Consider the following 17,040-nt stretch of genomic DNA (forward strand, 5'->3'; position numbering starts at 1 on the left):
GCTGACGTCAACGCAAGTCTGCAGTGACGTCAGAAACGCAACGCGAGTAGCTATGTTTACAGAAAAATTGAACTTGAATTATAGACCTGTTCCAAATGGTTGTTTCTCAGAGAGAATGTAAGGCGATCTATGGATATTTTGCTTTAAATAGTGAAAAACAAAATAGATCTATCGAAGTGCGATGGTCAAATATAAAATCATATCGATAAAGCTGTCAAATGTTGTAATAAAAATTATTTAAATTCGCAAAGGAAATCATACAAATATGCATCATTAATATTTAAGCTGAAAGCAATACGGTGTAACATCTCGATCTTAAAATAATTAACAAAATTCTATTTTATCGCAAAGTTCTATTCCGATATTTCAATAATAAATTTTTTAAACAAATTTCTATACTACTTGAACTAAGGAATATAAGTATGACATAAAACTGTTGAAGATCTAAAGGAGAAAAAGAAGAAAGTAATATTTATTGCGAAAACATTGAAAACGGATTGTGCAAGTAAACAGGTAGAATTTAAACAGAGGAAGAGGAAGAAAATGAGTGGGAGGGGGCGGAAGGTTGTACGCAAAGAGACTGGCAGCACCGGCGCTTCAAGAAACATAGCCCCGCGCCTCTGCTCACGGTCCTGTAACGCTTGTGCCAGTTTTCTTTCGCAAGGGCTCCAGAGAAGAAGCAGAAAGAGGATTGCGCAGGAGGTCGAAACGAAAGAATTTTGTACCCGATTTCGGGTTCGGACCGCATTTTGTGCGGAACACGGAAAACTGTTGCGCGACGTAATAGCAGAAATTCAATGGCCGAAAAGTCAGGAAAGACAGCGTGGTTTGGAGACGCGCATCGGAAAGTAGGTTCGATTTGGCGGACATAAGAAGAAAGAAGGAGGTAGGAGAGAGGTATATAGAGGAAAGAAGAAGAAAAAGAAAAAGAGAGGTGCGTGAGAGGACGCGTCGTCGTGTGTCGTCGTGCGGTGAGAGGTGAGGCGACGGCGGCGTGGTGAAAGCTCGAACTAGAGAAAAATTCGGCGGTAACCGGTAGCAAAGTAAAGCTGCCAAGGTGTTCCGAAGTGCAGCAGCAGCGGCCCAGGATGCTGCCCGACGGAGCAAGAAGATGGCCGTGATCGGCGAGCAGAGGTATTACACGGCGGTCCGTGCGAACGCGTACACGGAGTTTTCGTGTCGTAGGTGCGAGGCGATACGTTCAGCGACGACAGCTACGTCGCCGTCCTCCTCGTCCTCGTCGTCCTCGACTGTATCTTCCCGTCATCGCCGACAGAGGAAAAAGCTACACTCTGTACAGTTAGCTATGTCCTCTTCACGAGGTAGCGGCCCGGAATCGGGAGAACTGAGCGATTCTGAGGACGGTTATTTGGATACAGATCCGTTGAGGTATGAATTGAGAAATATACAAAATGTGATACACGTCACTCGACAAAACATTGACGCTCTAAACAATCGGTTTGCTGGATTCCAACATCCACCATCGATATATTTAAATGAATATCAAGAGTTAACTAGCAAGTTGCATGATTTAGAATCTAAGGAACAGAAGCTCAATGAATTGTTGAACGCTGGTCGAGTATCTGGTAGTGCTTCCACGTCAGAGAGTGAGTCTCGTGATGCTAATACATCTGCATCAAGAGGTCAAAGAACTCCAATGAAATCTCTGCTCAGGGCATATTTACCTAATCAACAGCGTACAAGTGTGCAGGTTCGTGAAGGACTGTCGTTAAGAGATGCACTTGCCAAAGCAATGAAATTAAGGAATTTGACTACAGAAATGTGCGTCGTATATATTTTGGGTGCGGACAACTCGAAATATCTTACTTCTTGGGATACAGACATCTCGTTGCTCGACTGCGATGAAATATCTGTGGAAATTTTGGATAAGTTTCCAATAACTACTTCCATTTCTCATAACTTTGTGCGCAAGACTTTCTTCTCACTAGCATTTTGTGAATGTTGTAGAAAACTCCTTTTTCAAGGCTTTTACTGTAGAACATGCAATTATCGATTTCATCAGAGATGTGCTGGTGGTGTACCTGCTTTGTGCCACCAAGTACGTATGCAAGATGCTTATTACCAAGCATTACTAGCACATAACCTTGAAAGTACCGCTGGGATATTGCAACTTCCTTCAGGATATGGATTAAGTAGAAGCATGTCTCCGTCTCTGGCTCCATCGAGAAGCCAGAGGCATCCCCGTTCTTTGGGACAACAAGATCGTTCCAGCTCTGCGCCTAATGTTTGTTTTAATATGGTGAAACCAAGCGGAGAATCTACTAACTTAGATGAATACAGTAGATCTCAGAGTTTAGGTCGTCCCATTGGTATCATGCAAAGTGCAGTATCGCCAGGTAGTAGCCCAACGAAACATAGTCAGTCAACACAGGCTAGTCCTACTAGTACTTTAAGGCCGAAAAGACCAAGAGCAAGATCAGCCGATGAATCATCTAAAAATCTTTTAGCACCTAGAGAATCTATAGAGGATTGGGAAATTCCAGCGGATGAAATTTTAATTGGAGCTCGCATTGGATCAGGTTCTTTTGGAACGGTATACAAAGCTCATTGGCATGGTCCTGTAGCTGTAAAGACGCTTAATGTCAAAATACCTACTGCTGCTCAGTTACAAGCATTTAAAAATGAAGTTGCAGTTTTACGTAAGACACGGCATGTAAATATTCTTTTGTTCATGGGATGCGTTAGCAAACCACAACTGGCTATTGTTACCCAATGGTGCGAAGGTTCTTCTCTGTATAAACATTTACATGTATTCGAGACAAAGTTTGATTTATTCACACTGATAGAAATTGGAAGACAAACTGCACAGGGCATGGATTATCTACATGCAAAAAATATCATTCACAGAGATTTAAAGAGTAACAATATATTTCTGCACGACGATCTTACTGTAAAAATTGGAGATTTTGGCTTGGCAACGGCAAAAACTAGATGGTCCGGTTCTCAACAATTCCATCAACCAACCGGATCTATCCTCTGGATGGCACCAGAAGTCATAAGAATGCAAGAAGAAAATCCGTACAGTTTTCAGTCTGACGTTTACGCATTTGGCGTTGTTTTATTTGAATTACTATCCGGTCAATTACCATATTCGCATGTTAATAACAAGGATCAGATATTATTTATGGTTGGACGTGGAAATTTACGTCCGGATTTAAATAAATTGCGTTCAGATACTCCCAAGGCATTGAAGAGACTGACAGAAGATTGCATCAAATTTTCTAGGGAGGATAGACCAATATTTCGTCAAATTTTAGCTAATTTAGAAGGTCTTTCACGAGGATTACCTAAAATAACGAGATCAGCATCTGAACCAAACTTAAATAGGACGCAGCTACAATCAGATGATTTTGTATACACTTGTGCTTCGCCAAAAACTCCAGTGAATTTTCAGTTTGGAGCATTTTCCTTTTATCCTTCCGGTGGGAACATATAAAAGTATTACCCGAAGTAACGAGTCTGATGCAATTTGCATAAAATTAAAAATATTAAAAAAAAAAAAAAAGAAAAAAGAATGGAAACGAAATCGTAATAAACTTAGCTATGAACAATCTACGCGATTCTTTATAACTACACTTTGACTGTGTTGCAACTGTTCGCTCGATGTAGAATGTGATTATACAATACTTAATGCAACTAATATAAAAAGAAAAAAAAATATAAGGACACAAAAATTCATCTTATTAATTGACGTATCCGATGTATTTCATGGCAAGAACGCATATGTAGCTTTTACCTTTACATACTTACCAAGTATCTATGAAAAAAGGACATTTATTTAACGAGTTATTGTTCGCGTGCATAAACGCGTATTCGTAAACAAGTGTATACACGTACGAACGAGCGTACGTGTACGCGTGTTGGTGTAGAGGTCTGTACTTTCGTGGAATCCTTATGAAGGATGTAAAAATTAAGTAAGTAATAGAAGTAACGGCATTTAAATCTACGTGGGCCGTCATTTATCTGTGAAGTATTTTTGCAAACGCCGAAGTGATTTTTGTACCTACTTCCTTCATGTATTGTCTTCAACATGCTCACATAAGAATTGTTCCTTTTCATATAACTTATAATTTATAGTTTAATGTTAGTATGTACATAAGTTTCGTTGAAATTGTCGAAAATTTGCGTATATTGTTTTTTAAAAAAAGCGAAATGTAGACACTCTAAATACAGATTAACTAGATATCCTGTAGTAATATAGATATTTTACAACGATTACCTCTTTTTTTGTAGTAATTGTTTTCTATAATGATAATCATATTTGACTGATTTTTTGTACGCAGTAAATTTTTTTTCTACGAAAAAGATTCTTTTGGTCCAACGATACCAAAAGGTTGTACTGTATTAAAAAAAAAAAAAAAAAAAAAAAAAAGAATATGAAAAAGATGACAAATCAAATTGAAAGTCAAATAAAAAGTGATATGTATACTTGGCCTTTACTTTAAGACTTCATCGATATTATAGACTATAATAAATCATTCTCGCGAGTCATTCGTTTTGGCTTGATTTGGAGCATCGTTACGAATCAAGGCCTAAAGGATCATTTACACTCATCGACGGTAAAAAGAGGAAGTAATATCGTGTTGCAACATAGATTGAACAAGTTATCGACTAACTTCCATTTCTTTTTCCTAACTTTGTAGTCGACTGTTGTTCCTTGCATTTTAATATTTATTCATTTTTACTATTACTCTTTTTCTTTTGTAAGTTTTTTTTCACTGTATTTGAGGCTTATAATGCAGGAAGGGGCGCGAACTTCACTTCGAAGTGATGAATTCGTAAAGTATTTGTTACATAGCATTAAAGACTTTCAGTTTTACGAGGTAATCGAATCTTTTGTTACGACCAAACGTGTTTCAGATAACGGCCCGATCAACAGTAAATAATCATATAGGGGAAACGTATGCGGATTGCGAGTATAAAGAGGTATAGAGCGAAAAAGAAAATAATAGAGTGAACTTTTCGATTTGTGTATCGTATAATTTAGGGGAGTAGTGAAAAAGAGAAATTAGTGAAACTTTATTCGATGGGCGTCTGAAGCACGCTTACGCGATCGATGATAAACCATACCGACTACGTAACATTTTGCATCATTGATTCGCGGGCGTATCCTAAAATTTAACATCGATGCGACACTCGTCAAACCGTGACATGTTTCCGAGACATATAAAAGGCCTAAGAGGGAAATCTTCGAAATTTCACTAGTTAAAACGAGTGATATCTTGTTTCTAAAGCACGTGGTATCCCGATTTACTATTTATTTATTTATGTATAATCCAAGTGTGATGAAATGCAATTAAAAAGCAACAAAAAAAAAAAAAAAAAAGAAAAAGAGGAAAATACTAATAAATAAGTGCTGGATTTTAACATTTTGTCGAGAGTGCGTGATTGCGAGGAACAGTGAATATGTGAATCGTAGGAAAAGAGAAAACGTGTTCAAGTGTGCAAGAGAGCGAGAAAAAGAGAGAATGTATGTATAAAAACGACGATGAGAACGGAACGAAAATTACCGATGAACACGTTCGTCGGAATGAAGGAACGCACTTGTCATTGTTAATGACGCTTTCTCGTAACAGGGAAATAGCGAACCGCGAAACATAATTAACGATGTTACAAAAATATTATTAAATGAAAAAAAAAAAGAGAGATATGTAAAAGAGGAGGATGTCGTGCAAGGTGCGGGGGATAGCTCTTTTTAAATGGCTTTCCGAGATCTTTTATAGTGCAATTTTCTAGATACGATAAAACCTTCGAGTGATACGAACGAATCCTCTACGATGTACAATGGTTAGGCTGTATAATATATAGAAGTAAAAAAACCTATTCCTGCATTTTTTACTTGCGTTTTACACTTTAAACCATTTTGTTCTTGTGATACGATATAACTTGAATTAGGTCTTAACGAAGTGTGCTGATATTTAACCAATGATGTAAAATACTCTCTTTTTTCTTTAATTTTAGTTTTTACACTTTAATTTATTGCGAACACTAGTAAGATAGTATGAATAAAAAGTGTTTATTTAGATATGTGTAATGTGTAACGCACGTGAACAGACGACGAATACAAAGACAAGAGAAAGCAAACAGTAGAATTTGCGACCCTCGCGCTCTGCGTCCTCCTTAATCAATCTTCCTGTATGTCACTATCAAATTTTAGAATATTATTTTCTCGGAAGACATTCCTCTGTATATTGCTTTAATGTATATCGTACATGTAGAAGGGTTTGTATGCGGTTGCAGATTATCGAATGTGTTTTTGTGTCGACCTGAACACCGAGGAACATATTACGTTATGTACATTTTAAAATTAACGGGAGTTGGCTCTTCGAAGCGTAGAATCAAATCGGAAATGACGAAAGCGATAAGTGAAACTGGCTTAAAAACGTTCAAAACGAACGATCTAATTTAAATTATCTAGCGTTTGCAAAGAACGCTACGAAAAAGGATATCAAAGAAAAGAAATGGAACAGCTCTTGATCTACGAATCTTCTTAGAGTTAACTTCAACGCGTCAATGAATTTGGTGATTTTGATTGATCCAAAAGATCGATGAGATTAGTTTCGAACAAAGTGGAACTTCTCCACTTTCAGAAATATGTCTTGTATATCGGCATTGTTAACCGTGTTATGCATAAGCGGATTATCGAACATTTTGCTCTCTTCGAATTCTACTACGAATCTCAATCGGGTTTGACACGAAAAAACGATCGGATGGCAGATTTTTCGTTTGATCGACAGACGTCGCATGGCACGTATTGTAATAGGATTTCGGCTTCGTTTTCGTCATATTATGCTGAAACTGCTATCGAGTGAAATGTATGTCTTGTAACGAGATAGCGTGGCTGAGATTCGAGATACTTAATGCGATCGATCGTGACGATCGATTGATCATTGTATTCAACCGAAGAAACTGGCAAAAAAATGAAAAAAAAAAAAAAAAAAAGAAAAGAAGCAAAAATAAAAAGTTGACTCTTCATGTAATTAAGTTTCGTTCTTCTTCTAACGGAGTTTCGATATATTTTATCGACTAGCCTAGTATATCGACGTTGAAAGTAATACGCTATTGATAAAACTTGTGCGTGTTTGTGGATACAAAAAACCATTTGCAGTCTTTATCATTGCTTCTTGGATGGGACTCGGGAAGCGACGCAATAACGACACTTCATCGTATCAGTACTGTCTCATGTATCCTTAATCAGAATATATTGAATACAACGTTTACGAGTGATAATTTTGTACGATCGAGCATTTCAATTAATGTACAATTCACTTTAATTTGTATTACACGAGTTATATCGGGAGTCGATCGGACGTGTTATTTGTTTCGTTTAGAATCATATGCTTCTTGATATGGCGAGTAGATGTACTCACCGATCCGTGTTAACGATATTACCTCGACAAACAATTGAGATTACTAAAAATTTGATCGGATAATTGTCGTCTTCGAAATTAGATGTAGTATCAGTGAGCATTATACGAATAAAAGTTAAATGTCATTGATCGAATCAAAATACAATATTTTAATTCAAGGATCACTCGAAAGAAATCAATGAGTACCACTGTCCTAGATATGCTCTTCTATGTAGTGTAGAGTACACTGTGATCTTTGAAAGGCAATATACGTAAGTACCGTGTAATTGCATTTGAATCAAACATCGCGTTAAATTTAAACGACTGTGAAATTCATTAGCATCGGACACAAAGGTGTTGTGGACATATCTCGCTCGAAGAATTGCGAATTTATTAGAATTCATCGCGAATTAATCTTTTCTCGGTAACTGTTTCAAATAAAATCGAGTAAGTATGAACAAGCTGTTTCCTTTCTATCCGTGTATCATTATAGCGAACTTAAGCGAAGTTTTCGCTGTAAAGTAGTACACGTTTATATGTTTTGCAGAAATTCAATATTTGCGTATAACTTCGCGGAATAGGCGTACAATATTGGATCTTGTACGTAAATAATTCGAAATTATTTAATTTTGATGGCATAGTCATTTTGTTCTTCGAACGACAGTCTTGGAATACGTAAACATGACTTAATCCGGTGAGTACACGTGCACCATAATGGCGATGGCAGCTAATAAATGCAATCACGGAAACCAAGAATCCCTGTCGGAAGGTCATCGCATCGTGGATCTCTAGCAATCCTCTATGAGGTTCTCCACTTCTCCTCCCTTTACCCCACGAATCTACAAATGCCAGATTAACTATCTTACGTTATTCGTATAGGTACTGCATATCATATTTACTTGTTATGCGCATTACATTGCATTCGCTTCCAACTAAAATTTACGATGACAAACAATATTGTAATTCGCTTTTCATAAAGATAATCTTATGTTGAGAATGATCTAGAGCTCGTGTAAGTGAACGCACCCCTACAAAGAGATAGGATCAGTGTATAGAACGAGTATATATGCGCATCGTATATGCAGCAAAAGGTTCTAGCGTGTTGGTGAGTGCGCGTACAAACGAGAACGCCTGTACGTAGAGGTTAGAACCCACTACGCTGATGCACGAGTACTCGTTGTGTCTAAAGCGTACGTGAGATACACGGAGGGAGCGCGCATGCGCAAATCCAGCTGGCGCCTCGACCGGCTGTAGTCGATGCTGGAACTTCGTACTGCGAGTGTCTGTGTTTGTTCTTTAAGTCTTATCGTCGTAAATTGGTACGCAAATTATATTCGTGTACATATACATAGGTACGAGTCATAGAATAGGCGAAGAGTCTCATTTATGTACGATCATCGTGAACAGGTGGACGTCGAGGTCGGTCGGTTCGTTGCGTGAAACGAGGTTAGTTGACTTCAAATCGAATTTCGGGCGGTCGCTCCAAAGGGGAACGACATTACGTGGATATTTGCCTCGAAGAAACGGTCCCTGTGTTTTTCTATGCCGCGCTGTTTCAGTGTCGCGTGTGACAATAGTCGAAAGTAGACGTGGATTATTCAGGGACAGCGCTCGCTTCTCATATTTCTTGTATGATATTTCAACGCGATGTATTAGTCAAAAATAGTATCGCGTGTTTGACCGATCGGAGTCACTTGTTCCCTGTAAATCTGTTAGCTGTTGTATCTTTTAACTATATTAAATTCGTGGTTAAAAGTTCGGAAAGCGTGCTACATTTTTGCGTCGAACGGATAAAATCGAATGGAAAATCGGTTATCGGCACGAAACGTTTAAACTTTGACAGAATGTCCGAGCAAACATCGTTACAATTTATTGTGCTTTTAAGTATCTTTTGCCTTTCGCCATACACTGTACACAATATGAGTAACTTATTGAATTAGAAGAAAAATGTTATCACGAAGAGATTGATAAGGGTTGACTATACACCGATATAATTAGAGTAACACGGATTTCTATTAATCGTACGGTTGTTACGCGTGGTTACACGTTTCGCAACGCTATTTACCAAAAAAAGAAAATCTGACTAATATAATATACAACTAGTCAATTGCGTTGAAGAGGAGAATCGAAGGAAACGACATTGACCGAGAAACGGAAAAGCAATCGTCGCGCATAAATTTTATACCGTGGAATATCGAGTGTTGATTCGAATATCGATATGCGTTAAACGCGCTTTCATCTTGTAATTACCACGAAACACGTAGTCGTTGAAACATCGTATTGTTACTTTCTCTTTAACGTTTGAATCTTGATATTTTGATGTTTTGCTTTGAAACGGTCATCTGGTCGAAATAATCACGCGTTATCGATATATCTAATAGCAACAAACATATCGATACCATTCAGATTGATGAAACGATGCTGGAAAGAAGATCGTACTTCTTGGGAAAAAATGGTGATCGCGTCGCGCGATTCCGTTCTACGTGTGGTGTACATCATCGTTGCGATATCGTTGCGGTGATGCACAAATTTCGCAGTTGCGGGCTGTTTCGTGTGGCGTTTCATTCTTAAAGGCGCGTGTGTGCGCCCGTCGAAAGTCGAAGCACAACAGATATCGTGCCAAAGTTAATATCGATCGTTCGACTTTTATAATTCGTCAGCGCGTCCCGTATTACGTAAAAAATTATTGCCCTTATAAAATCTCAATTATTTATAAATCGATTAATACATTTAACCTATACTTGGTATCAAACTTAAAAATGTATCGAAATTATGGCATAAAAAAAATGGAAGAAGAATTGCTCGGTTATGTTTTTCTTTTCGAACTTACATTGAATGTATAGTATTTGCTTTTTTCCATTTTCCTCTTTTAACAGTTAATTAAGCTGCTTATCTGTAAACGCATTAAATAGGAATAATTACTGGTATAATCACGTTTCTAACATACGTTTCTTCGTCGAGATAGTAATGTTCTAACAAGTGCGTTGTTTTGTTTCTTTGCAGGCCCGAATTCGATAAGTAAATTGTAGTAACAGGTCATATAAGACGTTCACCTCCGAAGGAGACGGAGGGAGAAGATCGAGGGGATCGAACGAATTTACCTCGTCCCTTCTCTAGTCCTGCTTCAGTCAGCTTCGTCCCTCGTACAAAGCAGCATCGTCTCTGTCTCTATATTTAATTATTCCACACCTGTATCTTCTGCCTTCTACGAGAATTATTTTATCTTGCCTGAATGTGGTTGCTCGGTGATCCAACGAACGACATTGGCCGTTGGAAAAACTGGAACAGCCGTTGCCCATAAGCAGCGTTACTTCAAGACCTTGCCAGTTTGCCCTTGTAACCGAAACACATGTGCCAACCACGCTCTTAAACCACGCATCGTCCAACTATCATCCCTGTGTTTGTCGCGGTCGCCTTCGACCGCACGAGGGTGGGAAAGAATAGAAAGAGTATAAGAAGTTTTCTCTCGCGTAGCTCGATCATACAATGGAGAAGAGAGCTTGGTCGATCGACGGATCGAATTCGGTGAATCGATAAAATTATCCGACGCGTTCTTCTCTTGACTAACGAATACGTCGTCGAGGATAACAAGGAGACAAACGAGCGAACGAATGCGCAAAGCGACAGAACGAGAGAATGTACGGCTGGCAGCTTTGGACATGGGATAGATGATAGATTGCGAATAATGGGGTGGTAGAGCGAATAGGAAACGCAAAATGGATTGGGTGCCTCGGCTCAGGTAGCCAGAGACGATAAGGTCGAGGGCTCCAGGCCGGATAGGCCCCGAGCTGTTTAGTAAAGCTTCCCTTCTTTTTCTCTATGCATTCGGTCGAATAATGTGAATTTCCCATCGATGTTGTCGGTGAGGGTATTACTTCCGAAAGACTGCTTTTCCTTTTCTGCCATCTGCCGATCGACGTTGTGCGAAAAGACTGAATTTAATAATCGATAATCAAGCGAGGAATTCAAACCGATTGATCTATGCATCGGATCCCGGTGGATTTGTTCAGAGAAGAAGAAGAAGAAGAAGGAGAAGGAGGACAATACGAATTTATTAGTGATCACTGGTCCAACGGAACGTTAACGTTTGACTCACGAAAAGACTGAACACACGTTGATTCATTATTCAAAGAGAAAAAGAAGATCCGCATATCGCGTTCTATAGGAATCTGTTTTCATTTATCGCGCTACACATACATATCTTTCGGGATCTCGTGTAATTGTTGTACATACATACTTATCTACACGTTGTATACACAGACAGCTTGTCACACCATCTATACGAGCTTTAAGAAATTTCTGACAAACGTATATACAAAGTGACGTACGCGTCTCGTTACGCGAATTTTCGACTATTATACACATTGGAAATATGTCGCGTATATGTACATGCGTGTAGAAACAGAATATATATAATATATATATATATATCTATATCTATGTACACATGTAAAGAAAAACTCTTTCGCTGCCTAATACAAGTATTCGCGGATAAAGTGTTGTGTGCGATTCGGTAAAAGAACAAGTACGCAAGCCGTATCGTTGTATCTATTCTTTTTTTTCTATGAAGAGAATTCACGTTAGAAGGTTTTTAACTCGAAGGAAGAAATGTTCGTTCGTTCTTTATTTATCTAACTGAACTCTTATCAATTTATCGAGAATATTATTGACAGCGCGCAACGAACAATTAGAAAAGGAAAGTATTTAGAATCAGTGAGAAGTGTAGTTGAAGTGTGATCGCTGCCAGCAATAAAGCAGGATGGGTTGTGGACAGAGCAAAATCGGCAATATCTATCCGAAGAATAAGAAGAACAAAAACAATACCGGCAAGAAAAACGGAGATTCCGTCGGTGAGTAATCGATTGATAATTATTATTTGCAACCTGGAATAAAATCCGTTTCATTTGCTTCGTTCCTTTTTGTTTTTACCTTTTTGGTTAAACGGATGGTATCGTTTAGTCGAAAGATTAGATCGTCCGCAGTGCAAATATGTAATAACCGATTTGGTGAGATCCTCATTGTAATCGATTGATAATTATTTGCAACCTGGAATAAAATCAGTTTCATTTGCTTCGTTCCTTTTTGTTTTTACCTTTTTGGTTAAACGGATGGTATTGCCTAGTCGAAAGATTAGATCGTCCACAGTGCAAATACGTAATAACCGATTTGGTGAGATCCCCATTGTAATCGATTGATAATTATTATTTGCAACTTGGAATAAAATCCGTTTCATTTGCTTCGTTCCTTTTTGTTTTTACCTTTTTGGTTAAACGGATGGTATTGCCTAGTCGAAAGATTAGATCGTCCACAGTGCAAATACGTAATAATCGATTTGGTGAGATCCCCATTGTAATCGATTGATAATTATTATTTGCAACTTGGAATAAAATCCGTTTCATTTGCTTCGTTCCTTTTTGTTTTTACCTTTTTGGTTAAACGGATGGTATCGTTTAGTCGAAAGATTAGATCGTCCGCAGTGCAAATATGTAATAACCGATTTGGTAAGATCCCCTCGTCGTCTGACAGACGTGGGCGAGATCGACATTGTTCGCGTAATTAACGCCGTTTCTCGTCAATCTAGGTCTGCCGTGTAATTGTTAACCCGATGATGGTAATTAGACAGATGCGTCTCGATCTAGAACATCGACACCCATCCAGAGATTTCCTTCCTGATGAAAGGCGATTGAACGGTCGCCTCGATTATACCGGTGCTTTTCTCTGTCGTAAAGCTATTGCTTCACGAATATACGCATATACCTAGCTACTCAAGATCAAATCGAATATGACTTTAATACGACTTTTCGCATCTTATAGAACAGTAAGTATATGTAAAATGATTTGCTCGACCTGATTGTCGCGCACATTAATGCGCGTAACATAGTTATTCCGAGATGGTCGATAACTTGTTGAAATTAAACTCGCAGTTTGTTATCCGTTATGTTGGTACGCGAAGAAAAAAGATCTTTACCGTGCGTGACAATCGAAGATAAGTTGGCGAGCCTCCAGTTTGAAATTACGTTCCAGAACAGGTGGAACTTAACCGCCAATCGTAGCAGAGTAGATGCCCATATTTAGATATCACGGATCCGTCTCGAGGCTAAGTCGCAATTCTCGTTGTATAATTACTATGGTAGTAGCTTCTCATTTCTGTTTATCTTTAACGTAACGCAGCGAGGTTCTTTCGTGTGTCTATCCTATTGTACCTTCACTCAGTTAGAATATTCAAACTTCTTCCTATTAGAACCAGTAAATTCTTTAAATCCCTTACTACGCTTACGCTATTATATTTGCGTCATTCGGTTCAGTGGTAATTGTCCACTCATATTCCAAAGCAGCAACGTGATTTATCGTTAAACATCTTCCGTGTTATCTTACCTAGCAGTTTGTTAGATAAAACAGATAAGGTTTAATGAGGATACTTCCCGACAGAAAAATCAGAATATCGATTACAGCATTGATTTCATTCTAAAGACGCGTATTGCATCTTCTTCTACTACTTAAGAATTCCCCGACTTTTCCGGAAATTCCTCGTCATCCTTGCCACGTGATTCATTGATATCTTATTCTTCTCATTTGTTTCGGCGAAAGGTGACCGAGTAATTCAATAATATATCACAAGTGGCATTATGACGAAAAAAAAGCAGTAGATAAGATGCTTCATCGAACTCGCTATCGTAGAATTTTTTATTAGAATTATAATAAGAATTCAGTAGAGCGGCAACAAGTACGCCGCGTGCGTGGCCACGCACAACTATATACGCAAGCGTGCGGGAACGATCGATTTCGTTCTTAACGTACATCACTCGAGGTAGATTAGGCTCTGGGTTAGGTCGTGCATAAGGGGAGCGTAACCTTCTGAACGATAAATTGACATTCAACAACCCTGTTCTACCGTTGTTCGCACGCCTGTTGTTTTATTCGTTGAGAACGACCTGTTCGATAACCACCGGACGTATGTATTTCATCTTCGACATACCACGTACTTTTAATCTCGCTTGCAAAAATCCCCCCTTCTTTATCCCTCTATTATCTTTTCAATTGGATTCTGTACTTCTGTAAATCCTGATAATCGAACATTCAAACAAAACAGTGTTTATTTCGAGCTATGTTTGCCGTCCTAATTTCACTAGCAATAAATTATCAACGGTAATCAAGTATACACAGATTTTCTATTTTATGGAATCATGCGACCTAGATTCGCTAACGTAAATGACTCTGGTGTGTTTTGCATTCGTCGTATCCATTGATTCTTAAACGATCTCGTTTCTATATATTTTCCTTCTTTCGTTAATGGTCGCTAGTGGTTTGTAAACTCGTGATAGTGAGATACGTTGTGCGACGCTAATAAAGAAGCAAAAAGGTAAAGAAAACAAATCAGCGAACCACGCGTCTCGAAATCGTATGTATCGTGGTTTGTTGTTTACCGGCTTCGACGTCTGCGAGCTAAATATATCACGCGATAATTCTGATATTTATATCATTACAATGACTTCGCTTACGGTACTCGGGAACACCGCCGTTTAGTAATTCATGCATGCACCAAGATTATGTATTTTTAGTTATCAATTTAAGCAATGGCCTAAATCGCGCTCGATCGTTTATCGTTTATGCAATTATGAAAAGGAACGAACAACGTAAAATTGTGCTGAAATCAACATCAACGCGTTATGTCATAACAGTATTGCGCTAAAAATAAAATCATTATGCTCTATAGACGGTGTTTGCGAGAAGAAAATCCAAGATGAAAGTATTATTTTTTACCGATCATTAACCATACATTATACTCGAGAAAATACAAATAGGTAGCTATTAATATTCCGATGTTTGTTGCATCTTATCTGCGATTATTGCAAATATGTTATGCCAGGGAAAATTCGTAAATAATTTTGTCATTGTTATTTACAGAGTCATAAATACACAAGTTTGGGAACATATATGTACATTATTACGAGAATTTGTTGTATATTATCTCATTCTCTTAAAACGCGCGTGTATACATAATATACTATGCATCGATATATTGGTATAATCTAATATATAAAAGAAAGTGTGAGAAATGTTCAACGAATTTTTATTTTTTATTTTTTTATGACCACTTAATTAACAATTGCGCGTGACGAGTTAAATTTAGAATAACATACGTATTTCGCGATATTATATTTTAAAATGCGCTGTTTCCACTTCTAATTTTCAATTTTCTACCAACGACATAATGTTGCGCGCGCAACTTGGTTGCCAGTTTACACTGTTTACAGCGTTGCCATCGTTTAAGCGGGAGCTTGTGCCGCGAATGATTAAAGTGTCCCTCGTGTATGCGGACGTTCGGTACGTTTTCGTATCTCAAAACGTGTCGCGTGTCCAAGTTCGATTCTCGTAGTATTTGGCCGACATTTCGTCAAAATACGCTAGAGTCGACACGTCTCTACTTGGTAAATAAGACAAGCTTCAAGGCCCGGAGCTGATATTATCGCGCTCGGTAGTAGAGCAGCTAACGACTAGCCTACGTGATCGTTGTTCGGCGTATAAAAGAGTCGCGCCTCTCTAGCGTCAGTGTCTGTCTCTCGTAGCAATTTCGTGTGCGAGCATCGTTCGTTCTCATTGTTGAAAAGATTCTGTTACAAGTAGTTTTTTTTCCTATTTATATCTAACGTTTATCGATCGCTGTTAATCGAGATTTTATCGATACACGCGACGTTATAAATACCGCAGAAAGTGAGGTTAAGTAACCGGTGCTCCGAAGAATACACCATCGGTCGGTGACAGTGAACGGTTTTTATACTGCGTTGAATCATCGGATCCGATATTTCACTTGGATCGGAGGACATTTGTCCTGCCAGGACGTCGGATTTTGAGAGCAAACAGAAGGGAGCCGCCAAGATGTGGCTGAAGGTGCTCAGGCAGAATATATCACATTTAGCTCGTAGGACGAAAGGTAAGGTCACATTTGTTCCTTGAAATTGGAGCTCAGTGGGGAAACGAGACGACGGTTGTCACCACGAAAGAATGCCTATTTATAGATTTACGCCACTTGGATTTAGTGGATCATGCGCGACAAATAAAAATTCTTCTTTGTAAATACTTTACGATCGGGCAATGGGAATCGTACAAGTAAGTACGTGTTCGCGTACGACTTTGTTGCAGGATGCAGGTAATTCTATCCTCGAATTAGGCTGCATTCTAATTTAAGCCCGTCTCGTATTTCGCGGTCTTTCGGAGAAGAGAATTCTGGAATGCGTGGTGACGATGCTGTTGCAGCTGCGTGACTCACAGCTGCTTCAGCAGAACATATCCGGCTTTTGCATTATTCTAAGTCTGTTAACCCCTCAGAAAAATCGTACAAGCGATCTACTTTATATTTAAATCGGTGTTTACCGCGTGGCACGTGATCTCATCGTAACCGCTTTGATGCAGTTGCGTTTGAATTCGCAGCAGTAGTATATTTAGCGTTAGAAAATGAGTAACCGCGCTCGATTATTAAGCGGTTCAATTTTTTTTTTTTTGTTTATCAATCACATATCGGTAATCGTGGAAGAGCCTTTGCGACAAGAAAATACTTGTACGTAACATAGTAACGCGTTACGTAGTAAATTAAAAATTTTTTTCGAATCTTAACATTCTCCGTCTTAAAACATTCAATTAAATCAACGTGACGATAGTCGTGTCAGCGTTT

At 38.5% G+C, this 17,040-nt stretch overlaps 2 protein-coding genes across 8 annotated transcripts in view; both read left to right on the top strand.

Moving 5' to 3' along the window:
• The first annotated feature begins 479 nt into the window (after window positions 1–479).
• Window positions 480–11,810, top strand: Raf (serine/threonine kinase raf oncogene). Of its 6 annotated transcripts, none has more exons than XM_072022929.1 (4): window positions 480–1,134; window positions 1,186–7,642; window positions 7,711–8,816; window positions 10,374–11,810. In XM_072022929.1, exons 1-2 carry the CDS (start codon window positions 1,112–1,114, stop codon window positions 3,455–3,457), a joined length of 2,295 nt encoding a protein of 764 aa, XP_071879030.1. In that variant the 5' UTR covers window positions 480–1,111; the 3' UTR covers window positions 3,458–7,642; window positions 7,711–8,816; window positions 10,374–11,810. The 6 variants fall into 6 exon arrangements, with proteins under 6 accessions (XP_071879030.1, XP_071879026.1, XP_071879029.1 ...); XM_072022925.1 differs by having other exon boundaries at window positions 485–7,642; window positions 7,711–7,817; window positions 7,918–8,816; XM_072022928.1 differs by having other exon boundaries at window positions 485–3,935; window positions 4,882–7,642.
• Window positions 11,811–15,656: 3,846 nt separating this feature from the next.
• Tow (target of wingless) overlaps window positions 15,657–17,040 on the top strand; it is a 28,759-nt gene continuing 27,375 nt past the window's right edge. Inside the window, exon 1 of one of the 2 annotated variants that reach the window (XM_072022950.1) lies at window positions 15,657–16,302. In XM_072022950.1, the coding sequence (XP_071879051.1) occupies window positions 16,248–16,302 (55 nt within the window). In that variant the 5' untranslated portion in view covers window positions 15,657–16,247. Of the gene's footprint in view, window positions 16,303–16,808; window positions 16,927–17,040 lie in introns of those variants that run through there. The other variant, XM_072022949.1, reaches the window with a different exon arrangement.

This window comes from Bombus fervidus, chromosome 3 (genome assembly GCF_041682495.2).
Source record: "Bombus fervidus isolate BK054 chromosome 3, iyBomFerv1, whole genome shotgun sequence".
NCBI lineage: Eukaryota > Metazoa > Arthropoda > Insecta > Hymenoptera > Apidae > Bombus > Bombus fervidus.